The 27,228-nt window shown below is 40.7% G+C and overlaps 1 protein-coding gene across 3 annotated transcripts in view; it reads right to left on the minus strand.

Annotated features, from left to right (window-relative positions):
• NUP214 (nucleoporin 214) overlaps window positions 1-27,228 on the minus strand; it is a 102,982-nt gene that overhangs the window by 69,460 nt on the left and 6,294 nt on the right. For 2 of the 3 annotated variants that reach the window (XM_010341417.2, XM_010341412.2), the window contains exons 6-18: window positions 25,633-25,696; window positions 25,055-25,158; window positions 23,081-23,187; window positions 21,879-21,945; window positions 18,314-18,440; window positions 17,012-17,173; window positions 11,202-11,673; window positions 9,663-9,838; window positions 8,364-8,461; window positions 5,234-5,320; window positions 4,883-5,032; window positions 3,752-3,910; window positions 1,582-1,685 (exon numbers count right to left, since the gene is read on the minus strand). In XM_010341417.2, coding sequence (XP_010339719.2) covers window positions 1,582-1,685; window positions 3,752-3,910; window positions 4,883-5,032; window positions 5,234-5,320; window positions 8,364-8,461; window positions 9,663-9,838; window positions 11,202-11,673; window positions 17,012-17,173; window positions 18,314-18,440; window positions 21,879-21,945; window positions 23,081-23,187; window positions 25,055-25,158; window positions 25,633-25,696 — 1,877 coding nt within the window. The remainder of the gene's footprint in view (window positions 1-1,581; window positions 1,686-3,751; window positions 3,911-4,882; window positions 5,033-5,233; window positions 5,321-8,363; window positions 8,462-9,662; window positions 9,839-11,201; window positions 11,674-17,011; window positions 17,174-18,313; window positions 18,441-21,878; window positions 21,946-23,080; window positions 23,188-25,054; window positions 25,159-25,632; window positions 25,697-27,228) is intronic. The other variant, XM_010341416.2, reaches the window with a different exon arrangement.

Genomic DNA, 27,228 nt, shown 5'->3' on the forward strand with positions numbered 1-27,228 from the left:
AGGCTGAGGCAGGAGTATCACTTGAACCCAGGAGGCGGAGGTTGCAGCGAGCTGAGATCGTGGCACTGAACTCCAGCCTGGGCAACAGAGTAAGACCCCATCTCAAAAATAAATAAATAAACAAATAAATAAGGCATTTCAATAGGGTACAGAAAACAGAGAAGTGCTATCAAAATAGAAAATTGTACAGATTTAAGAATTTGAACTCTACAGAAGGGGAACTCAGAAAAGCCTAAGTAGTAAATCCACAGATTTGTTATAAAGGGGCGGGGCGGGGGGGGGAAGACTGGCTTCTCTTTTAGCATCATGCACTTTCTTACATTTCTAACAAATTACAGGCTAATTTGTTAATTACCAAAGAGAAATATAACCAAGCAGAGCAGAATGTTCCCACTGTCAGGTTAGGCCATTATTTCCCTTGTGGGAAAGCAAACTGTATGGTTGAACATGAATCAGAACTAAGTGTGTGAGCTGGCTCTCTAATGGGGTCCCACTGCCCATGGAGACAAGTGCTCCAGTCCACAGAATCCTCCCCTTAGATAGTGGGGGAGGAGAGCTTCTCACTTCTATCTCCTCACACCTATCTATGCTCCAAGCTGAGGGTCCTCCAGTTGGGATTTCTAGCCTTTGTCCACATAACAAAATGTAACTTATTGAATTCAGCTTACTAAATTATAAGCATATTCTAGTCCTGTCCCTGATGTCACACCCAGGTTGTCCCACTGAAAGTACATCAAATAGACCATTTCTTGGTTTGTTTTCACACTGGGCTAACTAATCTATTAATTAAGTGTAGGTGTTTCAAAAATCTAACATTTCAGGGCTGATCTGTTTTTCACATTTCTAACGGCACTTCATGTTCTCGTGGTACACTGTATTCTATTCCTTGTGGAAAATATGTGGCTTAAAAACAAATATCTAAGGATAAAAAACTATGCTAAAAGGTTTCCCATTCCTTTGCCATCATTCCTTTCATCCTTTTAACTATTCACACTAATTACAAATATTTTCTCAAAAACAAAATTTGAAATATACAGAGGAGTATTAAGGAAAATTTTCGTTAATCCCATTTTGCAGATACGACTATAAATATTTTGATACATCTATTTACTTTTGTACCTCCACAGTTATTAGCCAATATGCGTTTGCCTTTTTACTTATTAAATTTTTATATTACAACAAATAATTATAGTGAAATAATTACATATTCTATACATTTTATAGAAGATAGGAAATATATTACATAATTTCTTGGAGAACATGCTAGTCAATGGTTACAGGGTATTCTGTAATTAAGAAAAAAAAAGTGACCATATTTAGCCACTCCTGTACCTTAAGATAATTAGGTTGAATACAAATTTTCACTATCATAAATTATAGTTTATATAGTTTATACTTATATGCTGCAATATATAAATTCTTTTATGTAATTACTGTGAGCATCATTTGTTGTTTCTGTAGAAAAATATTTCTAGTAAAATGACTAGGTTAAAAAGAATGAACGTCTGCAGGAATTTTCATTTTTAAAATGGCAATAGCAGTATCTATTCCAACCCACTGCAGATGAGAGATCTTACTCACCTTTGTTTTTTCTTTTGTTCCAGATGCCGATCCCACTCCAAGTCTAGAACATCATTCACATCTTGGACAGCAAATTTCACATACTGATGAAGGCGCCGAATTTCCTATGAGAAAAAAAATTAAAAGGCAAATGACTTGTTTTTCTGATAGTTTGGGGAAGATGTATCGAAACAGTCAAAAGAATTCTGAAACACTTCTATATTAAGAACCACAATAAACAAGAAAAACAGAATAGGTTTTAATATGATCATTAAAACCGTGTAATTAAAATGAGGCTGGGTGCAGTGGCTTATACCTATAATCCTGACACTCTGGGAGGCCAAGACAGGTGGGACTGCTTGAAGCTAGGAGTTCAAGATCAGCCTCGACAAAAAAGCAAGACTCTGTCTCTAATAATGTTAAAAAAAAAAAAAAAAAAGAAGTTACATAAAAAATCTTTAAAATAAAAAACAAAATTGGCTGGATGCAGTGGCTCACGCCTGTAATCACAGCACTTTGGGAGGCCAAGGCAGGCAGACCATTTGAGGTCAGGAGTTTGAGACCAGCCTGGCTAACATGGTGAAACACCGTCTCTACTGAAAATACAAAAATTAGATGGACGGGGTGGTAGGAGCATGTAATCCCAGCTACTTGCGAAGCTGGAGCACGAGAATCGCTTGAACCTGGGAGGCAGAGGTGGCAGAGAGGTGGTACACTGTAAAGGGAAACAGAATGAGTGTGTCTGCCTAGGCCCCCAGGGAACAAATGTTCTTGCTTAATTCTCGTTTTTTTCTCAGCTCCTATGAAGTATCTCAACATGGTCAGGGAATTTTCCATTCCATTCTGGTACTCAGACAGTGCATCCATTTAGTTTTTGCTCTCCCATCCATAAAATTAACTGCAAAAGACAAAACAGTGCTGATATTAATTCTAAACTTATCTATTCACAGCAGAGAACATGTAAGTCATCTTCCCAAGTTGAGAAATACTCATTTGTTCGAAAAAGAAAAGAATAATATCAGCACTAACAACTGAATCTGGCATTATTTAATATTTTAGCTATTTAACTTATTATAGGCCTGTAATAATTTTATTTACGTTTTGGGCGACTGCTAACCTTCATGGTTAACTTGATTCTCAAAAATTAAAAACAGGCCAGGTGGCTGGGCATGGTGGCTCACGCCTATAATCTCAGCACTTTGGGAAGCCGAGGTAGGTGGATCACCTGAGGTCAGGCACTTGAGATTAGCCTGGCCAACACGGTGAAACCCCATCTTGACCAAAAATACAAAAATCAGCCGGGTGTGGTGATACATGCCTGTAATCCCATGTACTTGGGAGGCTGAGGCATGAGAACCACCTGGACATGGGAAGCAGAGGTTGCAGTGAGCTGAGATTGCACTATAGCCTAGGCAACAGAGCAAGACTCCATCTCAAAACAAAAAAAACAGGCTGGGCATGGTGGCTATAATCCCAGCACTTTGGGTAGCCAGGATGGGTGGATCACTTGAGGCCAGGAGTTCGAGACCAGTCTGGCCAAAACGGTGAAAGGCCATCTCTACTAAAAATATAAAAATTAGCTGGATGTGGTGGCCCACACCTGTAATCCCCAGCTACTCCAGAGGCTGAGGCAGAAGAATCATTTGAACATGGGAGGTGGAGGTTGCAGTGAGCCAAGACGGCACCACTGCACTCTAGCCTGGGCAACATAGCTGTCTCCAAAAATAAAAACAAAAATAAAGTGGGCGGGGGTGAGGAGGCAGAAGAAGAAAACTAAATACATAAAATTTAAAAAAGGAAAGAAAAAAATTAGCTGGGCGTAGTGGTGGTGCACGCCTGTAATCCCAGCTACTTGGGAGGCTAAGGCAGGAAGAACTGCATGAACCCAGGAGGCAGAGGTTGCAGTGAGCCAAGATCATGCCACTGCACTCCAGCATAGGAAACAGAAGATCCTGTCTCAAAAAAAAAAAAAAAAAAAAAAAAAAAAAAAAAAAAAAATTACATAATTACATGAAGTATATTGTTTTCTTAGCCACAGTTAAGGAAGTTTATGGGAATTGTGGTAAATTATAAGCAGAAAATTAACAACTTCATAAAGAGCCATCATCCAAATCTATACACAAAAAAAGATAGCAATTGTTACATGAGTTTGTTTTTAAATCTTTTAAATAGATTTACATAGATATCCTACCTGAAGCTGAGCTTCGCTCTTGGGATCCAGTGGTCTTTTATAAAGCAAATGGAGATATCCAGAGTCACGATTTCTTTCATTTTGTTCTCTGGCTTCCTCAACACCAGCAAAGCCCTCAAGTAAAGTTGTTTTCAGGCTACTTATATCTCCATGAAGTGACTACAAAAAGTACAATAATGTGTTGATACAAAAAGTTGTAAGTCCAAACCTTTCTGTTTAGATCAAGGAAGGTGGTGTTTCTCAAACACTGAACACAATGAACATCCGAATATATTTAAGCCACGTAAAAAAAGAATTTAATGGCTTAGAAAGACACTTTTTACATTTATTTTTCATCCCCATTAAAAAAACTACATGCTAATTACTGAAAATGCAGAAAATACAAAACCATGGACAGTAGCTACAATACTATTATGTGAAGATAATTACTGCTAATACTCTAAAGAACCTTCCTCTTTCCAAACATGCTATTTAGGACCAGAACTCTGGAATCAGAGTCTGAAACAGAATGCTGGCACTACCATTTGCTAAGTGGGTGACCTTTGACAAATTTACCTAAGCCTCAGTTTTCTGACTTGCAAAATAGAGAGGTCAACAGTATGTATGACACAGGAAAGTTGTGAGGATTCAGTGGGATAATACAAGTGATGTGTTTGGCACAGTGCCTGGCATACAGTAAGAAATAATAATAATAACAATAATTAACACTATTAACATGAAACATTTAATATTTTCATACTGTGTATGTTCTAAAATACCCTGCTTTTAAAAAATCTAACACTATGAAAGATAGACAGCAAAATTTCAAATGCAAATTGACAACTATATAATAAACTTTACGGAGCACACAGTACGTGGTATGTGTCAAAGGGGTAGAAACTTACTCCACCTTATAGATGAGAAAACTGAGAAACAGAGTTAACTAGATTAACTTGTCCAAAGTCACATAATTTATTAAGTGCTGAAGGTAGGATCTGAACTCAGGGATTCTAGGAAGGCTACTTGGCCATGCTAAAAAAACAACACTGGTTGTGGCCTGGTGGTCCTTGAAGAAATAAAGTATATACACCCATGGAGTAGTAGAAAACATTTTTTAAATGCAATTCAACTCAAGTATCCATAAACACAAACCTCTGTGGTCTCTTTAATCTCCAAAAGAAAGGTGTGCAAGTCCTCTGATTCTGTTCGCAGCATCTTCATCTCCTCAGAAGTGCCCACTTGGAAACAGGCTTTGGAAGTTCGGGCTTTTAGCTCTTCCAACTCCTTCTGAAAGTGTGCAATCTGTAGAAGCCACAAATGAGGAACTACTCAGTCTGAATGACAAACAGTAATGTCATTGCTACTGTGCTTATTAACTGCTCAAACTGTTGGGATAGGCCAGGCTTCAAAGCTAGAATGAACTAGTTATGTAGGGGTTGGCACTTTGACCCATTCAAGTCTGTCAGCTACTTCCAGAAAAAAGCCCTCAAGACACAAATTTACCTCCTCCCCAATTCCAGCCATCACAGGATCTGCATCTTTCCACTGATGTCCCTGCTTTTCTGCAACAGCAGGCTGAAGTGACTTTGGCTGAAATAGAAGGCAAAGGTTAAAAATTGATCCCATATTATAAGCCATGGCTTCTACAAGCAATCACATCAGTGCCTATCACAGGGAGTGTCGCTTCTGTAACACAGTCATTGTTTCTTTACTCATTCTTCCGAATCCTTATTTATAGGGTCTCTACTTTGTGTAAGGCATATTCTAGAAAATGCAAGTAAGGGTGAACAAGCAGATGGGGGCCCAACTCTCATTGAACTTACCTCCTACTGGGACACGCTGAATAAAAAAATGTAAACATATCTGATAATTTCAGTTGGAAAACAAACAGGAAAATATAGAGAATAAAAGAGGGCACTACTTCAGAAGAGATGGCCAAGAAAGCCCTCACTGCGGGCCGCCATCTGAACTGAGGCTGCAAGCAGAAAGAAACTATGGGATCTGCAGGAAGCACTTGCCAGGCAGCAAGAAAGTCAAGTGCGGAGAGATCTCGAGGCAGGAGAAATCTTGGTATACCTGGGCAAAGAAAAAAGTAAACGTGGACTCTGTGAAGTCAGGGGAGGCACTGGAGAGGGCAGGGGTAGAGTCAGGAAGGCAGGCAGGGGTAGGTCAGTCAGGTCACACCGAGGAATTTAGATTCTATTCTAAAGGTGTTAGAAAGCTACTACTGGTGTTTTAGGAGAGTTTAAAATCTCCTTTATGATTTAAAAGATCCCGCTTACTGCTATCTAGAGCAGGGATAGCAGTGAGATTAGTCAAGAGGTTAAAAAGGTGAGAGGTGGCAATAGCTTGACACAGGATGCTAGCAGGGGGACAGGGCTGTGGGCTTATGACATGTGACACAGCAGAGGGTGGAGGTGACAAGACCTCCTGCCAGCCTGGACTAGGGACATACACTGTGAAGAGAGGGATCTAGGATGCTTCTGGGCTTGGAGCTTGTGCAAACATCTGGTTTGTTAGTGCTATTTACTCACTGGAAAAGGACAAGCCTCTGGGGAGACAGAAATCAAGAGTTCTGCTTTAAAGGTGGTATAATTTGAGATGCCCTTTAGACTATTTGCTACTTACAACGATTAACATTAGAGAGGTCTTAGACCACATCAGCATTCATTAATAGCAAACATTTATTTGGCAAACACTGTGTGTCATGCATCATGCCACAAGTGTGAACTGTGACCTGGGCACTTACTATGTATCCAATACAGGTATGTGTCAGGGTAGGAGAAGGGTTGGTTAGGGGGACACAGAAGAAAAAGACGTAACCCTTGTTCCCAGGGCACTCAAGTAAGCATGTGGGAAACACAATTCTCTTTATATTACACCATAAAAATAAACTGAGATGACGGACTACAAATCTAAATATGAAAGATAAAATAAAGCTTTTAGAAAAACATTTTTTGACCTTTAAATAGAAAATGACTTCTAAAACAAAACATGAAAAGCATTCATCATAAAAGAAAAAAAAAATGATCTACTCAACTATATTAAAATGGAGACAAGTATTCATCGAAGAAACCAAAAAGACAACGAATAGGCAATTCACAGTGAGAATGTATTTCCACTGTATGTGCGTGTATGTGTGTGTGTATTCAAGGAACTAACTCTTAAAAATCAAAAGGAAAAAGACAATTAAATAGAAAAACAGAATAAAGACATGAACAGATACAACATTAAATATTCAAATGGCCAATAGTAGTACTGTAAAAAGCTCAATTTTGCTAATCATTAGAGAAATACAAATTAAAACTACAAAACAATACAACAAAAGATGAAAAATACCAAGAGAGGCAAAGATGTGGAGCAGCCAGAAGTCTCATACACTCTTGGTGGGAATCTACTAATGAGGAATACATGCAGAGTCTATGACCCAGCAATCTCACTCACAGGGATACACCCAAGAGAAACCTGTACGTGTGTTCACTGAAGACGTCAACCAGAATGGTCATAGCAGTACTACATACAATGGCTTAAACCTGGAAATTACTCAAATGCCTGTGAGAGTAGAACAAATACTTGTAACATAATCACACAATAAATTCTATACAATGACATGGATAAATCTCATAATGTTAAACAAAGCAGCCAGATACAAGAATGCATACTGTACAATTCCACTTGATAGAAGGTACAGGCAGGCTAACCTCATCTATGTTGTTGGAAATCAAAAAAGCAGCTACTCTTTGACAAGAGTAGTAACTAGAAGGGTACAGGTGAAAACGACCTCGGGTTCTGACCTCTGCCAACCGAGTTCAAGTGATTCTCCACCTCAACCTCCTGAGGGGCTGGGACTACAGGTATGTGCCACCATATCTGGCTATTTTTTGCATTTTTAGTAGAGATGGGGTTTCACCATGTTGACCAGGCTGGACTCAAACTCCTGGCCTCAGGTGATCCACCTGCCTCGGCCTCCCAAAGTGCTGGGATTACAGGCATGAGCCACTGCACCCAGCCAGGTTCTCATAAAATTCTGTTTCTTGATCTGGATGCTAGTCACCAAGGTATGTTCAGATGGTGACAATTCACTGAGCTGTGCACGTAACATGTGTACTTTTTTCTATGTGTATTACACTCAATAAAAAATTAAAATAGATAAATGGCTTTTATGAGTATACAAGTATTCAAACCTCACACTTTGGTATTTACTATCACGCAGTCCCAGTTACTATCTCCAAGGTCTGAATTCTAAAACATAAAAACTCATTTAATTTATATGTATGCTTGGGGCAGTAAACTAATAAACACAAGGCCAGGCGTGGTGGCTCACACCTGTAATCCCAGCACTTTGGGAGGCTGAGGCGCGTGGATCACAAGGTCAGGAGTTGAAGACCAACCAGCCTGGCCAAGATGATGAAACCCCATCTCTACTAAAATACAAAAATTAGTCAGGTGTGGTGGCAGGCACCTGTACTCCCAGCTACTTGGGAGGTTAAGGCAGAAAATCACTTGAACTCAGGAGGCAGAGTTTGCAGTGAGCCAAGATTGCATCGAGCCTGGGTGAAGAAGCGAGACTCTGTCTCAAAAAATAATAAATAAATAAATAAATACAAACCTTGCAAGCTGAATTTAAACATACCTGGGGAGAGCCTGACTTTGCCACTGGAGGGGTCATCCTGGGGGATTTCTGTACCATTGAAGACACTGGGCTTGAACTGCCCTGAGCAGATCGTCCTGCTTGAAAAAGAAGTCAGTTAAAACAGATAGTATTTATTACTTTTTTTCCCATCACAAATGTCCCTTCCCTAAATCTAAGGAATTAAGTTATCCATTGCCCCTGGCCCCACTTTTATGATTTACTTTAAATAGTGATGTCCATCAGCTGTGCTAGCCTCTGTTCTAAGATAATGAAAAAAAACAACATATGAACATTTTAGGAGCCAGGTATGGTGGCTCACACCTGTAATCCTAGCCCTTTGGGAGGCTGAGATAGGAGGACTGCTTGAGCCTAGGAGTTTGAGACCAGCCTCAGCAACACGGCAAGACCTTGTCTCTCTAAAAAAATTAAAAAATTAGCCAACGGTGGTGGTACATGCCTGTAGTCCCAGCTACTCAGGAGGCTAAGGTGGGAGGATCGCTTGAGCCCAGGAGGTAGAGGCTGTGGTGAGTCTGGAGCATGCCGCTGCACTACAGCCTGGTTGACAGAAAATCTGTCTCAAAAAAAAAAACAAAAGCCAAAAAACTTCCTGCTTATAGTATGATTGACCGAAGAGATGAATACAGTCGCTGCAGGCACTCTCTCTTCTGTGTGTCTTTTTTTTTGAGACGGAGTTTTGCTCTGTAGCCCACACTGGAATGCAGGGGTGCGATCTCGGCTCACTGCAATCTCCACCTCCTGGGTTCAAGCAGTTCTCCTGCCTCAGCCTCCTGAGTAGCTGGGATTACAGGCAATCACCACCACACCTGGCTGATTTTTGTATTTTGAGTAGAGATGGGGATTCACCATGTTGGTCAGGCTAATCTTGAACTCCAACCTCTGGTGAACCACCCGCCTCAGCCTCCCAAAGTGCAGGGATTATAGGCATGAGCCACTGTACCTGGCCAAACAATTCTTGTGCCTGTGCTTCTTAAACAACTGTTCTGTAACTGTGCTTCATCAAGCACATGAAGATAAATGCCCAACAGCAAGACATTTTCTTGGAATCATTAAGTACACTTAGCTCCATAAGAAGTGTCAGAGAGAAGCATGGCAGCATTAAAGCCATAGCAAGTCTCCCAATTCAGAGTACAAAAATCACAGCACAGTAATCATTTATATAAGACACAGGAAGCAAGAAAAAATAACCTTGTCCAACTGTTAGTTAGGACTCTTAACACTTAAAACCATTAATCTGAGAAGGCAGGGCTGAGGTCTGAAGTTGTTTGCTTAAAATCAGACCTGATGTTGAAGGCAAGACTGAAGACTTCAATGACACGGAACTGGATGATGTTGAGAGAGGCGTAGGGTAGTTGAGCGGTCCAGAAGCAGCTGGCTTGGAGGCAGAAGAGAATGGCGGCATCGAGGGTGTGCTCTGGGAGCTACTAACAGGAGCAGAGACAGCCGCAGCAGTAAACCTGAAAAATGGCAGCCAGAAGGCCTCAGAAGAGCTTGCTAGAAGATTCTTCCAAACTAGCTCGAGCAATGTCATCAAAAGATAACTTACTATCTTTTATGTTAACTTACAAAGATAACATACTTTTTTGCCTTCAGAAAACATAAATGTTTAGCTATTTCTTACAAAAGGTGAAAGCTGCAAGGAAGCATTTACCTTATTGTCTGCTTATTTAGGATGCATTATTTAGGGGAAATATCAAGTACTTGAAGACAAAACTAAGTTTATCACAATATAAAATACCAAGTTTATCAGGATATGAAACATTATTGTGTCCAGCTGAGTTTTAAACAGGAGGTGGGACCCAATTACGCTGAGGAGAGTTAGTACTTTTTCTTACCAAGGAAATTACTAAGAACTCATTTTGAGAGTGACCACCTTTTCTGGAAGTGAAAAAGAAAGAGAAACGCAGGTCACTGTCTTTGGGATACTCATGGCCTAAAGGGAATATAAAGCCGGTTCCACCTAAAGAGCAAAAGTCTGTAGACAATCTAAACATCCAGCATTAGATGATTGGTCAGATAAACTGTGGTGCAGCCAACAAAATGGAATACTATGCAACCTGTAGCATGAAGTGGCTGTCTGCTGGTTCAATACTAACAGTAACTGAGGGTGGCAGCACCACCACAGCAACAACAGATAGTACAGGCAAGCAGGGAAAAAGCTGGTGGGATTTATACCCAGTGGTTATCTTGGGAGGGGTTACAAAATATAAGGAATTGCTTCCCTCAAAAAGCTTACATTCTAGTGGGGAGAAAAGAACAAGCAGATAAAGAAGTAAATAAATAAGAAATGAGTGAGCTTTAGGACCTAGATCTGGAGGAAACTGGATATCAAACTCAGAATTAGCAGTGAGCAGCCATGGGGCTTCACAGGAACTGTCAAGCAGAAGAATCACCTAACAATTTATGATGTCGCAAGATCACTTTGCGGCTGTGTAGACAGTTCAGAGTAAAGGGTAGACACATGGGGGGAGAAGTCTACAAGGGATTCATTTCCCTTCTAGGATGTATATTTTTGATTGCTCCTTTTTTTAAAAATAAGGAACATTTCCTACATTTGTAATGTAAAAAAGCAAAACAAGTATTTGAATATAAATCCCTAATAGTCAAAAAAATAAAATGCTAGCTAAGAGACTCGTCTGGACTCTAACCACAGACGAAATGCCAGCTTTTTATGTTGGCTGAATTTCTACCACTTGAAAGTATTACTCTGGGTAAAAAATTCTACTCAGTAACTCCTCTCACAGTGACTCTACATCTAGCAAATAACATGCAATATTTCTACCCATCTCACAGAAGAATCAAACTTTAGAAGTGACTTACTTTTCACTAAGGTTGACTTTGACTGCTGAGGGTGAGAAGGAAGGCGGCTTCACTGCTATATTTGGAGCAGACACACTTGGCATTGGTGTGCTTTCCAGGGTAGGCTTAAAACCAGATGATCCAAAGGAGAATGAAGCAGCTGATGGAGCCATGGGAGACGCTGCAGGGGTGAGGGCTAGGGAGGCTTTAGAAGGGGGAACAAAAGAAAAGGTTGATGGGCCAGGGCCCGGGGCTGCTTTGGAGCTGTCAGAGCCACTGGAATATGAAGGGGGCTCCCCAGTGACTGTAGCAGCTGACTTCAAAGATGAAGAACCAAAGGAGAACACAGTGGGAGCTCCACCAGCAGGAAGCAAAGAAAAAGTGGCAACGGGAGCAGCAGGTGATGACGGTGGCAGAGAGGCAGGCGCTGTAGCTGCAGAAGCATCCAGTTTCTGTGGGGCTTGAGGGGAGGTCGGGGTAGTGGGCGTACTTCCTGCAGTGATGAGGGGGAAAAAAAAAAGGGAAAAGGTTAACACTGTAACAGTGGAGGTTCACATAAGGGAAAGCAAGTGAAAAACAATTTGTGGTAGAATGAAGCCAGAAATGATACTAGTTTAACCAAAAAGAACAGATGGGAACACAGTTAATGTTGCAGTTTTCACATAGCGCAAGATAAATGAAACTGAAGGAAAACTAAGGAAAGACATTAGAATAATTGGACTTCATGGACTATGGCACACAAAACAGTCAGTCACTGCCACATTTCATAACAACCGGGAAAAAGTTTTAATTCAGACCTCCACCTTATTTCACTAAAAGTAATTTCAGATAAATACACACAGAAATGTGGGGAACACTCCCGTGTGAGACCCCTAAAAGGCGTGAGTCTCACTACATGGTGAGTTTGATCCCAAACACAGTTTCCTACTGGAGGCAGTCGAGCTATCCGGAAATATAGGAACTGAAAGATGAATGATCAGTTTCTAATATCAACCACAATATCGTCTGGGCCTAAAATTATGCGTTGCTGCTAGACCGAGTAACCCCCTACCAGCAACCAGTTCCTGCTTTTAACCTTTTTATGACTTTAAGAATAAGTTTTAACCTTTACTTATCTAACTGCCTTGTACCCTAGATAATGGCAAAGCAAAATGCCACCATAAGGGATGGCTTTGATTCCTGACTCAGAGATTACTGAATGGGGAAGTTGAGTTAAGTTGAGTCAGGAGTAGACAAAGGAGAATCTGATTAAAAGATATTCTGATGAGCAAAACCAAAAAACCTTTTCACATTTCAGTTCTAAAGCAAGGTCAAACCAGAGATACCTGCAGCCAGGAGGAATAATGTTTGGATATAAACAAGCCTTGTGAATAATGTTTGGATATAAACAAGCCTTGTGAACAATGTTTGGATATAAACAAGCTTTGTGAATAATGTTTGGAAACAAACTTTGTGATTGTAGAAAATTTTGTTACTTTTTACAACCACTGATTGGGTATCTGACTTCTCTATTGTATAGGTCATGTGAGGCATACATTTGCATTTCCTCTTACTATGAGGTAAACCAGAGCCAAGAAAGTGTATTTATTCCTGGCCTTTGAAAAATAAAATTTGCTGTTTAGGCACAGCCTATCAGCCCTCCAGACGCCTCGCTTTCTCTCTCTCTGTCTTTATTAATTTTCCAGGCGCACTCCCTCTTCCAGGTATTGGGACCCTCTTGCAGGTCGAGAGACCCCCGGGCAGACGTGCCTACCCGTCCCGGACGGTCCACGACACAGAAAGGCACATATATACATGTATCTCAAAAAAAAAGGAGGTATATGGATAGGTGTTAGGTCTCAGAGTCTAACACCTTGATAAATTTAGAAGTGATCAAAAAGAAAAAAAAAATCACAAAGGGAGAAAGTTAAGATTTGTGTAAAAAATAATTACTCAGGTATAATAATAAATTGTAACGAACTAAAAAGACCCATAGCAAATGACAAATAAGATGTTTTCTATTTTTTAAAAAGCTCATACAAATAGAGATTTTAAAATCTCAGGACTGATCAACAGGGAACCTAACTCACATAAAGAAAACACATTCGCCAGCTGGGCATGGTGGCTCATGCCTGTAGTCTCAGCACTTCGGGAGGCTGAGGCAGATGGATTACCAGGTCAGGAGATTGAGACCAGCCTTACCAATATGGTGAAACCCTGTCTCTACTAAAAATGCAAAAATTGGCTGGCATATTGGCGCACACCTGTAATTCCAGCTACTCAGGAGGCTGAGGCAGGAAAATTGCTTGAATCTGGGAGGCAGAGGTTGCAGTGAGCAGAGATCACGCCACTGCACTCCAGCCTGGGCGACAGAGGAAGACTCTGTCTCAAAAAAAAAAAAAAAAAAAAAAAGAAAGAAAGAAAGAAAGAAAAAACAAAAAAAGAAAAAACAGAAAAAGTAAATACATTCAATCTCTAATCAAAGAAATATAAACAAGGTACATTTTTAACGGTCCTCTAAATTTTAAGAATTTAAACATGTATAACCCCTTATGTTGGAAGGGATAAAACAAGCCTGAAACTTTTTATCACTAGTACATAACTAGTATTTTTCTTTTTTCTGAGATGGAGTTTTGCTCTTGTTGCCTAGGATGGAGTGCAATGATCTTGACTCATTGGAACCCCTGCCTCCCGGGTTCAAGTGATTCTCCTACCTCAAGCTCCCAAGTAGCTGGGATTACATGCGCCTGCCAACACACCCAGCCAATTTTTTGTGTTTTTAGTAGAGATGGGGTTTCACCATGTTGGTCAGGCTGGTCTTGAACTCCCGACCTCAGGTGATCCACCCGCCCTGGCCTCCCAAAGTGCTGAGATTACAGGTGTGAGCCACCGTGCTGGCCCTGTAACTAGTATATATATATTTTTTTTTCAGAAAACATTTTGGCATTGTATCAAAAACCATAAAAAACATACCCAGTAATTCCTCTTCTAAAAATAAAGCTTACAAAAATAACCCGAAAAATGAAAAAGATATTTGATGGAATCCAAATGGTTAAAAAAAAAAAATTCAGTGAAAAACTAGGCACAGTGGCTCATGCCTCTAATCCCAGAGCTTTGGGAGGCCAATGCAGGAGGACCCTTTGAGTCCAGGAGTTTGAGACCAGCCTGGGGAACAAAGTGAGACCCTGTCGCTACAAAAAATACAAATATCAGCCAGGTGCGATGGCTTGTGCCTAGAGTCCCAGCTACTTGGGAGGCTGAGGTGGGAGGATCACTTGGATTTAGGAGGCAGAGGCTGCAGTGAGCCAAGATCCTGCCACTATACTCCAGCCTGGGCAACAGAGTGAGACCCCTGTCTCAAAAATGAGTAAATTTTTCTATTTTCCAAACTTTCCACAAGGTAAAAATATTAATCTTTAAATTAAATAACCAACTAAATGAGAAAGGAATAATCTGTGTCAATATTTTCTATTTACATTAATAGGTCTTGGTTGTTCCAAATTAGCTAAGATGGCAGTTTATCTTCATGAAAGACACCATTTATCTAAAGCAATGTAATACTTAGGATGCAAGTATGAAAATACCACTTTCTGAAAACCAAAATCCAAATAAACTGTCAGTCTGATTAAAGTATAATACAAGCAAACCTATTGTTAATACTTCTTTATACAATAGATATGGAACCAGCAACAACTACTTCTGTAAAGACACACATAGATGTTAAACTTTCATGCCTATTAGGTAAACTGACATGAAAAAGATATACAAGATCCTAAAGAAATCATAAGCATTTTTTCCACTGAAAACAGAACTGATTATTGGAAAACCATCATGCTACTACTACTTCTGATCAATACAGCATCCTTGGATCTGCAGTGTAGAAATGGGCGGAACCATTCATGTCTTTTGAACCCATGAAGTAGGCTTTAGCTAGACATAGGCTTTAGTAGACTTAGCTGATGGGACAGACTTTCTCCCCTCAGGGGCTCTCTTCTACTTGTCTGAACACAGCTATTACCTCTGGATCAACTATGAAGGAAGAGTAAAGTTTCTCTAGGAAAGGCTAACAATAAAATTGGCCTCTGGTTGTGCTCCAGTGTTGAATGGGCTAGTAGCAAAGACTCAGAAACAGACCTCATCCCACAGGCTCCCAATCTCACAGGCTGCTCTGCTTATAGACAACCAGGCACCTGCGTATAGGTAGTTCATGGTACCCATAGGTAGTTCATGGTACCCTCATTCATGGCTGAATGAGGAGGTAAGAAAAAAACAACATGAAGAGTACACACACTATGAATAATGAACTACCCTAATACAACACTCTACAAACCATCTGGTATATTACTTGGGGTAGTGCTGCCAGTTGCTAGGGCCCAAGTAACTGAGTGGCTCTATTTGTGATATACAACTCACTTTGCACAGGGAAGCAGTGAGAGAATATACCCCTAAGTATTGTTAACCTTATCCAAACCAACTGGTCATACATTTTTGCTTAGGTAAGAAACTGGTCATAATAGAAAAAAAAAATTTATTAGTTATATTCTCATAAGTTCAAAACGAGAAATATTAGTCAAATTCCAACATATGAAACAATGCCCTTTTTAAAAGTTTTATGTTTTCTGGTCATGTGCAGTGTATCATGCCTATAATCCCAGCACTTTGGGAAGCCTAGGCAGGAAGATCATTTGAGACCAGATATTTGAGCCCAGGCTGTGCAACATAGTAAAACCCCATCTCTACAAAACATTTTAAAAAGAAGCTGCATATGGTGGTGCACGCCTGTAGTCCCAGCTACTTGGGAGGCTTAGGTGTGATTGCCTGAGCCTGGGAGATTAAGGCTACAGTGAGCTGTAATCATGCCACTGCACTTCAACCTAGGCAACAGAGTAAGACCCTGTCTAAAAAAAAAAAAAAAAAAAGGCTGGGCGTGGTGGCTCATGCCTGTAATCCAAGCCCTTTGGAGGCCAAGATGGGTGGATCACCTGAGGTTGGGAGTCCAAAACCAGCCTGACCAACATGGTGAAACCCTGTCTTTATTTAAAAAAAAAAAAGTTTCTTTTCACAAGTGATAAAAACGTCACTGAAAAATTTTTTTAAATACAGACTAGTATTTATATGTGTGCATGCATTTTCATGGAGGATAGGTACCAAAACATTGACTGTGGCCACTGCTTGATGACTGTTGGGCTTTAAGTGATTACGGTTTTGTATGTTTTCATTTTCCTCCAACAAACATCTATTACTTAAGCAATGTTTTCAAAAAGGAGGAAAAAAACTCAAGAAAATAAATATAAACAACAAAAATCCCTATGTTCCCACCTCACAGAAATAAACACCATTTAGATTTTAAATCCATCTCTAAGTTTTTTACTATGTATATGTTTTTTTCTCATACAAAAAGGATCACACAGAATGTAGTGTTATTTGTGATGTATTCCACTCACTCCTTCCCTGTCAATAAATCTAACATATAATTGTTACATGGCATTTCACTGTTAAGACTATACAATCATATCTGTAACCAATCCCAGGATTAAGCACAATGTCATTTGGTTGCACACTATACAACACAGAGTCTTAGAATACTGTTGGTGAACAACTGGATGCAAACCACCTAGCTGACCTTCCTTTATCTCCAAAGTAAAGTCGTGGCTGCAGAATAAAGGTTGAAGGTAGGGGAAGGCAAATATGTGCATATATGTTCAAAAAAAAAAGATTAGTGCATACCTTCCTAAGACAGATCGGCCAGTTAAGAAAACCACAACGTGTCTTCACACCATGTTCATTCTTGGAAATGCTCTTGCGCAAGCCCATGGTACTCCCTTGCTGATAAAACAGGCAGAGGCACATACCTGGTGACTTAGGTTGTCGCTCTCCTTCTAGTGAGAGTCGCTCTGGTGTTTTGATGAGAGACTTAACCCCAGGATTTTGATTAATCATATAAAATGGACAGAGCACACCATCTGTTGAAAGTAACATGAGAACTGGAGCAGGAGGAAGAGTCTTTTCATCATCTGTTAAAAAAGAAAACAAAAGCAGTAAAAGAACCAAGTCAATTTAAGAGCCTGAGCCCAGAAGGCAAAAACTGCCCTCAAGAAGAAGAGGGCTTAAGGAACTCATCTGAATCGCAGCTCAAGTTAGTTTTTTCTGATTTAGATCTGAACAGCCTTTCATGCACCAGCTATTTCAAGACAGCTCCTGCCGCTATCAGATTGCCACCATTCTGCTGGGCCCTGCCTAGAAGCTCCATCGGTCCTGCAGAAGCTCCAACTTTCCCAAAGGCCCCTCGGTTTTTATGAGCGTCTCAGTGTTCAGGAGGTAGGCTCGGCATTCCCCTCACCAAGACAAGAGTATCTAGGAAGTACTTGGGTTAGTAGAAAAATGACAGACTAGACTCTTTGGAATGGACAGCTGGACACAGAAAGATGAGTCAAACTATATTCTCATTCATGGCTGAATAAAAAGCATGTATTTTGTCAATTAAGACTTCAAGAGAATCAGAGGAAATGAACTAATCAGAACAAATACTCCTGCCTAACCAGGGAAAGAACAAGCAACTTAATAGTACCTGACAGAGACACCTCTCTAAACTTAAGCACCAGACAGCAAAGACTGTTTCTTTTGTTGCACTTTTATATTTCAATGACTATAGCATTGCCAAGCTACTGCAGGGAAGATCTATTCAAAACACATATCCAGGACTTATTTGAAAACCATGGGCCTAAGGTCTCTCTTTTCTAATCCTTGCCTTCAAACTAAGTACTGGTGTGCAGTGCCAGATTCAGGTATTGCTTCTTTGGGAGGTCACCAGGGAAATGAACTGGACAAAGAAACCAAGCCATAAAATCCTGATGTCCCATATTTCAGACAGATCCTAAAGTACACCCAGACACGTGCAGGTGTGCAAACATGCACTCACACGTATACACAGTGTCTGGCCTTGGTCTCATCAATGAATATCCACTCAAATAAGTTCAATGTTGTCACAATGCAGCCTATATCACTCTTCAGGTAGAAATGTGCTGCCAGAAGCTGTAAGTGCCCAGCAGAGTAGACTCTGTCATTCACATGTACATTAACATTAACATGCGTTTCAATATTAACCCTAACTGGAAAGAAGACTATTTCTGCAATAAGTGCCAGGCTGTACTTACTGATTGTAACTTCCACTTGGTTCGTATAGTCTATGGCAACACCCATGGGCAAGGAGTCATCGCTCTTATCCGTCACGGGCAATTCAGCTCGACTAGAATCCTCCAGTAGCCAAGATTCCCAATTAATCTAAAAAAAAAAAAAAAGGGAAGAAAATGCCACATTGGTTAGAGCATTGCACTGGTTCCTCCCAGCACTGTACAAATGGAGAGAACAGAGATGTCTCACTTGGTTTAGATTTATGTGTTGAGTAGGAGGCTCTGAAATCTGGGAAGATAGTCTAAAAGCCAGAAGTACCCCAGCAAATGAGAAGTTAGTTTTCCAAATCAACCCCTCTCTATCAGTTCCTGGTGTACCAAGCCTCTGCCTTATGAATAATCACTATCACAAACACCTTCTGAGGTACCTTCCATGACAACTAGGTAGACTGCTGACCATGAGGGGCAAATCCAACAGCTACACTAAGCCAGTCAATATCTGCTCCTAGACATTTTGGATTGGGATCAGGAACTCCAGCTGATCTCTGGAGTTTTTCACAGAGAAGCAGGTAAGGCTGGCCTGTGCTCAGATGTCCTGTGCTCACTTGTCTATAGAGACAGAGGTAACCTTAGTTCTTCTCTTTTCAGTTCTTGGTACCAGTTCCTCAGACTGGTCAGCTTTCCTGTCCCTCACTTCCTTGCGAAACTACTAAGTCTTTCTAGGAAACTCCTTTTTTGCGTAAGTTTGCTTGGATAGGCTCTGTTCCTTCCAACAAATGACTCCTGGTTTTTAAAAATCACTAACATTTTGCCTAACTTAAAGTGTTGACTAGACCTAGCAGTATGAATCACAGGGGAATAGCACTTAATGAGTAACAAAAAAGAAAAACAGGCCAGATGCAGTGGCTCATGCCTATAATCCCAGCACTTTGGGAGGCTGAGGCAGGCGGGTCACCTGAGGTCAGGAGTTTGAAACCAGCCTGGCCAACATAGTGAAATCCTGTCTCTACTAAAAATACAAAATTAGCCAGGCGTGGTGATGCACACCTGTGGTCCCAGCTACTTGAAAGCTGAAGCAGGAGAATCACTTGAACCCAAGGAAGTGGAGTTTGCAGTGAGCCGAGATCACACCACTGCACTCCAACAAAGAAAGAAGGAAGGAAGGAAAGGAAGAAAGGAAAACAATAGAGAGGGAGGGAAGGATGGAAGGGAGTAAGGGAGGGAGAGAGGGAAGGAAGGAAGGAAAAAAGAAAAAAGTTGTTCAGGAAAGGGAATGAAATCACACTACGTGACTTAGCTATAAAGAACAGACACATTCATACTAAACAAAACAATCTCAGCTTTTAAAAACAATCTATAGGCTGGACGCGGTGGCTCACATCTGTAATTCCAGCACTTTGGGAGGCCGAGGAGGGCAGATCACGAGGTCAGACGTTCAAGACCAGCCTGGCCAACATGGTGAAACCCCGTCTCTTCTAAAAACACAAAAAGATTATCTGGGAGTGGTGGTTCGCGTCTGTAATTCCAGCTACTCAGCAGGCTGAGGCAAGTGAATTGCTTGAACCTGGAAGGCGGAGATCGCAGTGAGCCAAGATCACACCATTGCATTCCAACTGGTAATAGAGCGAGACTCCGTCTCAAAAAAAAAAATTTACAGACTAGATGACTTAATAATCATTGTAGGACAGAATGCACTTTTACAAAAGAGAAGACACACCTAACAGCAAGAAGGGTGCTAAGGGAAAGGGTAGGAGTGCTAAGACATTCCTCTTACAAAGTGGAAGATCAAGAGATACCACCAGGCTGGGCGCCGTGGCTCACACCTGTAATGCCAGCACTTTCGGAGGCCAAGGCAGGTAGATTACTTGAAATCAGGAGTTCAAGACCAGCCTGGCCAACATGGCAAAACACCATCTCTACTAAGAAGTACAAAAATTAGCCAGGTGTGGTAGTACACACCTGTAGTCCCAGCTACTCAGGAAGCTGAGGCATGAGAATCACTTGAACCAGGGAGGCAGAGGTTGCAGTGAGCCAAGATGGCACCACTGCACTTCAGTCTGGGTGACAGAGTAAGACTCCAGCTCAAAAAAGATACCACCAGAAATGAGGGTAAAAAACACTACTCAAAGTTACAAAGGTTCACCAAAAGAAGAAATTAAAACAATGTTATAACTCTGAGAGGAAGGAAGGAACTGGGGGCCATATGTGAGCTAGATCATCATTTGCCAGTCAGTAAGGTCTAAAACTAATAATCAATTATTAGTTATAAAGCAGGTTTTTCTTTAAGGATAAGGTGAAAGCATCATAAGAAAACGTTTACAAATTAAAAATGGTCCCCTCTAGAAAGCAAACAGGTAGGACAGGGGTGATTCTTTTCATTTATAAGCCGTTCTCCATTTACTTTTTAAAAACATGAACATAAATTATTTTGATAAAAAATAAAAATGAAACTATATTTTTAATGTGTGAACGAAATACTTGTGCTAATAAGAAATTATACCTGAAATCAATCTAAGATAATTTTAGAGCAGCAAATCAGATGGCTGAACTCTGGCCTCATCCAAAAGTGGCTACCCCTAGACACTGGGAGCCATGCCTCTTCTAATGGGCCACCCGGCCACGCAGAGAGTAACAGATAAATACTAATGACTGAAAAAGCACAAAGTACCTATGTATGGGTGGAGCACAGAGTATCTGGTTGGGGAGGAGAAGCACTTGTTTCCTATTTACAACAAGGGTGCACTAAAGATTTTTAAGCTCGAGGCAGTTTTAAAGTAAGTTTCACCTTCTTTCGTTGTGCCCTCTCTGTAGTTGGTCATTCTGCATAGTGAACAGCACACCACCACTACCTGGGCCCACCATGTCCGTGTAAGAAACACACATGAAAGAATGTACTTTCTGACAGTTTTTCAAAGTCAGACAGAAAGTATTTCCGGTGACTCACAATTTAGTGTCATCTGCATGTTTTTCTTTCATAACTGAGGATGGATTATTGTTAAATTGTATAGAAGGAATAGATTCATGCAACAGGAATAAAACAAAGATGACAAAACAAGACAAGGCAGAAAAAGTCTCCCACACATTGGGCATACTCCAGTTGGAGGTTAACTCCACAGCATGTTTCCACAGACTGGGGATGGATCCTAAAGGAACAGAAGTGAAGGAACTGCTAAGGCTGACGCCTGTTTCTCCACGCAATAGCCAAGCCACTTGGCCACGGCATCCTATCACTGAAGCTTTGCTCTCACGTAGAAACTTGTTAAACAGATGTGAGATCATGTATACCTTAACCATATAGTTAATCCCCTCCAAATCGTTTTTGGAAAAGTTCCATCAGGAGCTCGTGACCAGCCGGGCCAACATGGCAAAACCCAGTCACTACTTAAAATATAAAACAGCCAGGCGTGGTGGTATGCGCCTATAGTCCCAGCTACTTGGGAGGCTGAGGCACGAGAATCGCTTGAACCCGGAAGGCACAGACTGTGGTAATCGGAAATTGCAGCACTCCACTCCAGCCTGAACAACAGAGCAAGACTCTCTCTCAAAACAATAATTAAAAGGAAAAAAAAATCACAAAAAAGAGATTTACCTGATCACTTTGTCGAGCAAGGATACTAACTTCTGTTGAAGCTGCAGATGCTGCCAGCACTAAATCCCTTAAAGAATAAAACCAGAGACTATTACATTCAAATATAGCAACAGTTCTAAGCTGACTAGGGTCTGCAGGTAACACCTGTGAGGGCTGCCTCCACATGTCAAGGAGAGGGTAAAGGTTTTCTATCTGGTTGAACAGAGGTGGGAAGATTTTATATGTAAAGTGGAACTTTTCAGTTTCTGTGAGAAAGCCCTGCAGAATCAGCTCGCTGCCTACCAACATGAAGACAAAGGAAAGACACAATAGAATCAAGTCAAGAGTACACAATCAATACACCACCCAAAGGCAGAATAACATAGCTAGAGGGATGGAAGCTTTGCTTTGAGTAATCTCCATTCTAAAGGGCAACTCTGCTCTCAGAAGGAAACTTTTTTGTTTTTTTTTTGGAGACAGAGTCTCTCTCTGTCACCAGGCTGGAGTGCAGTGGCATGATCTCAGATCACTGCAACCTCTGCCTCCCGGGTTCAAGTGATTCTCCTGCCTCAGCCTCCCGAGTAGCTGGAACTACAGGTACAAGCCACCACGCCTAGCTAATTTTTTGTGTTTTTAGTAGAGATGGGGTTTTATCATGTTAGCCAGGATGGTCTCAATCTCCTGACCTAGTGATCCACCTGCCTCGGCCTCCCCAAGTGCTGGGATTACAGGCGTGAGCCACCACACCCGGCCTGAAGGAAATTTAATATATTCCTTGAGTCTTGAGTATCAATATTTTCATAAGTCATCATTAGGGGTTATTGAGAAAATTAGATTTTTGAGATAAGTATGTATTTAATATAAATAACCAAAGATTGGGGAAACAGAAATAGTAGTCAGAAAGACATTATCAAAAATCATCTGAAAATATGCTCAAGGCATCTCAGCTTCTATTTTCCTCTCTAATAGAAAACATTTCAGGCTGGGTACGGTGGCTCACATCTGTAATCTCAGCACTTTGGGAGGCCAGCCTGAGCAATACAGCAAGATCCCATCTCTTAAAAACAAAAACAAAAACAATAACAAAAAAAACCTTTAACCTGGGTAACGGAGTGAGACCTGCCAATCAATCAATCAACAAGAAAATATTTCAACATGGGACAAGGTGACTCAGGGGTGATCTTCCAGTGAGAGCAGGAATGCCCCATCCAGATTCTCCTCACCATTCCTCAACATAACTGAGGTAGTAGTGATGCTGTCTCTCCGTGCAGCTGCCATAGCAGGGCTCCATAAAGTTCACAAATATCTCTGGGTGCTTTTCTTCTTTTTTCTACAATGAATAAACAAAGAAAAAAATTCTCATGTGCAATTTTTCTCAGATCCTATAGTACAAGAATCTCAAATAATAAATCATTTAAAGTTTTGTAAGAATATTCACTCAAAGTCTAAGTATAGATATGAGGACACGGTATAAAGGCAGCATTTAGAACAGGGAGTACAAATATTGGCCTCAACCAAACTGCATTTAAACTCTGTTCCTCCACTTTCTGCCCATGAGACAAGCAGATTTTTCAACCTCCCTGATACTTACTGTTCTCATTTATATACTAGACCTACTAAGCCTACTTCAGAGGCTCTTTTTAAGCGTGAAATGAAATGATACATATAAAACTTCAAGCCCAGTACATAAAACATAAATAGCAGTTAAAAAATACCAGTGTTAATATTATCGCCCAGAATAAAAAAACCTCTAATTATAACTTAAAATAAGGCATCTAGGTAAACGTATTTTTAAAATTCAACCTTAAAACCCAAAAGAGTTAAAAACAAGACATCCTTTTCAAATATCAAATTGGCCTCCCCTGACCACTCAATCTTAAACACATACCAGTCATCATCTATCCTAACACGGCTTTATTGTCTCCATCACTCTGATCAGTCCTTATCTCACACTTAGCATTAACTATCACATTAGAATGTAAGACCAGCCAGGTGCGGTGGCTCAGACCTGTAATCCCAGCACTTTGAGAGGTCGAGGTAGGAGAACTGCTTGAAGCCAGGAGTTCAAGACCAGGCTGGGCAACAAAGCAAGACCCCATCTCTACGAAAAATTTAAAACTAGCTGGGTGTGGTGGTGCATGCCTGTGGTCCCAGTTACGCAGGAGGATGGCTTAAGCCCAAGAATTCAAGGCTATAGTGAGCTGTGATCACACCACTCCACTCCAGCCTGAGCAACAGAGTGAGACTCTGTCTCTAAAAAATAAATAAAAATTAACAACAACAAAGAAATGTTAGACCATAAAAGCAAGGCCATAACCTTGATCACTGCCATACAGTCAACTTTAAAGCAGCGCCTAGCACACTGCTGGCATTAAATACTTGACAGCAAATGAAATAATTTTAAAAATCAAGATATTGTCTTGTTTTCTAAAATTTCTTTATCAAGTTAACCAAGACTCAGTTTATAGCTTAAGCAAAATCATTTACTTTTTTTTTAACCTTATAACAAAACAGTAGAACACACTGTAAGTGGACACTCCAATTTTGAACTGCATGCCCATGGTGCAGCATGGAAACCTTATACCTGAAGTTGCATAATCACTGCCAGTAAGTAAAAGAACCTGAAATCAGGTTAGGTGCAGTGATGCACACCTGTAATCCCAGAACTTCGGGAGGCCTACTTGAGCTCAGGAGTTCAAGACCAGCCTGGGCAACACGGAAAAACCCCATCTCTACAAAAAATAATAATAATAATATTACATAAATTAGCTGAGCATAGTGGTGTGCACCTGTGGTATCAGCTATTCAGAAAGTTGAGAGGTGGGATGATCACTTGAGTCTAGGAGGTCCAGGCTTCAGTGAGGCAAGATTGTCACCGCATTCCAGCCTGGGCAACAGAGTGAGATCCTGTCTCAAAACACACACACACACACACACACACACACACACACACACACACACTCTCTCTCTCTCTCTCTCTCTCTCTCTCTCAAAGCCTCCAGCTTTATTAGAAGACTTCTCTAATTCTCAATGATGTTTCTTTCACATGCAACAGTGAGATCTTGTCTCAAAACACACACACACACACACACACACACACACACACACATACACACACTCTCTTGAAATCAAAGCCTCCAGCTTTATTAGAAGACTTCTCTAATTCTCAAACAATGATGTTTCTTTCACATGCATACCGGTAATAGAGCCATCACCACATCTGGAGATGTTTCCAGGGTCCCATCTGCAGCAGCATACACTATTGTGAAGACATATGTACCAATCCACAGCACATCCAGAACTGAAAGACACACCCTAATCAGTAGGTCATAAAAATCACAGCAACCAGATACAGCCAAAAGCATCTTATGTTTGGATTAGCCACTGTATACTATAACATACGTGATGAATAAAAAAATCAAAATACTATAGCTTTAACAAAGGCCCAGATTTCATTGATTAATTCACAGGTACAAAGACCCAAGAAGCCCAAACTCATCCCCAAATGGTAATTTTTCTGCTTAATTATAATCAGAGCAAATTATAAAGAATTGTAACAAAAAGTCGGGATCCATTTCATGTCATTTACCATGAAACACAGATGTCAACAGAGGGCCATAATTTACACTGACTTAACTAGCTGTTTGAAATAGTGACATTATTCAGGAAGCAAGCACCAACACCTCACTGAGGAGGTACATCACATGATTATGAATTTCTGTAATACACATAACACATCATTAGACGTCAGCCCAATAAGAAAAGCAGTTGTTACCTCTGACAGGATGATCTGACTCATAAAATGGAGGACAAGGAATGACTTTTTTTTCCTGCAAAGTCTGAAAGAGATTTGGAGAGGATAATAAAGTATCAAATGAAACAATCCCTAAACCAATGAAACTGTCAAATCCATCTGTTCCCTAGATGCCACCTGTTCCATCTCCTTGGCCAGGAAAGACTGAAGAAACAGAACAGTGTTGTCTACTTCGAGGACTTCATCCTACAGAAATGCATGAAACATGGCTGGGTGTGGTAGCTCACGCCTGTAATTCCAGCACTTTGGGAGGCTCAGCTGGGTGGATCACCTGAGGTCAGAAATTTGAGACTGGTCTAGCCAACATGGCAAAACCCCATCTCTACAAAAAACACAAAAATTAGCTGGGCATGGTGGCAAGTGCCTGTAATCCCAGTGACTCGGGAGACTGAGGCAGAAGAACTGCTTGAATCCAGGAGGTGGAAGTTGCAATGAGTCGAGATTGCACCACTGCACTCCAGCCTGGGCGACAAGAACAAAACTCCATCTCAAAAAAAAAAAAAAGAAAAAAAGAAAAAGAAAAAAAACATATGAACATGTTCAGATATAGGTAATTAAAGTAGCCAATGCAACACCATTCGCAGCGGCAACACCACTAGCACTGACGCAGACAAGGATCAATACTGGAATAAGGCTGGGTGAGGTGGCTCACGTCTGTAATCCCAGGTCAAGGTAGGCACACTGCTTGAGCCCAGGAGTCTGAGACCAGCCTGGGCAATATGGCAAAACCCTGTCTCTACAAAAAATACAAAAATTAGCTGGGCATGGTGGGAAGCGCCTATAGTCCCAACTACCCAGGAGGCTGAGGCGGAAGGATCACCTGAGCCCTGGAAGGCTGAGGCTGCAGTGAGACATTATGTTATCACACCAGTGCATCCTAGCCTGGGCAACAGAGCAAGATCATCTCTTTTAAAAAAAAAAAAAAAAAAAAAAAAGAAAGAAAGAAAAAGAAAAAAATTTTAAGGCAAACAACAAAGCAAGAACATTAAATAAACTGCATTACCTTTTTACAGGTTAATGCCCTAAAAGATTATGTACCAAATTTCATATAACTTTTGGTAATAACAAATAAGAAACATAACCTTAATCTCAAACCTATACGACCTACATTCACTACTCTGCACCCCTCCCCTGCAGAGAACAGTCTAGGGAAGAAGAAACAACAATGGCCTTGGCACCACCTGTGAATCCCTCCTTCATGCCCAGGCTTAATATACATATGTGGGTTCCTTGCAACTCAATTGATATTTAAAGATATTTGCAAATATTATCTCAAGAAAATCACAGGGAGGATGACAGAATGCACATGTAACAACACGAGTATCCATCTTCTTTGGTGCCCACAGTTAAAGAAGTGAACTCAATTAAAAGACAAATGCTGTGCTTTATAACCCAGAGTGATTCCGAATTATTGTCATAGCTTTTTCACTAACTCTTTTCCTTTAAGCTCTGTTTTTATGGAATGGACTGAAAATGTGAAGTTGGGAATAGTACATAGAGTATGATCACGTTCTACATAAAAAACAAAACAAAAAAAGGGCAGCTACACACAGATTG

This window comes from Saimiri boliviensis, chromosome 2, assembly GCF_048565385.1.
Source record: "Saimiri boliviensis isolate mSaiBol1 chromosome 2, mSaiBol1.pri, whole genome shotgun sequence".
NCBI lineage: Eukaryota > Metazoa > Chordata > Mammalia > Primates > Cebidae > Saimiri > Saimiri boliviensis.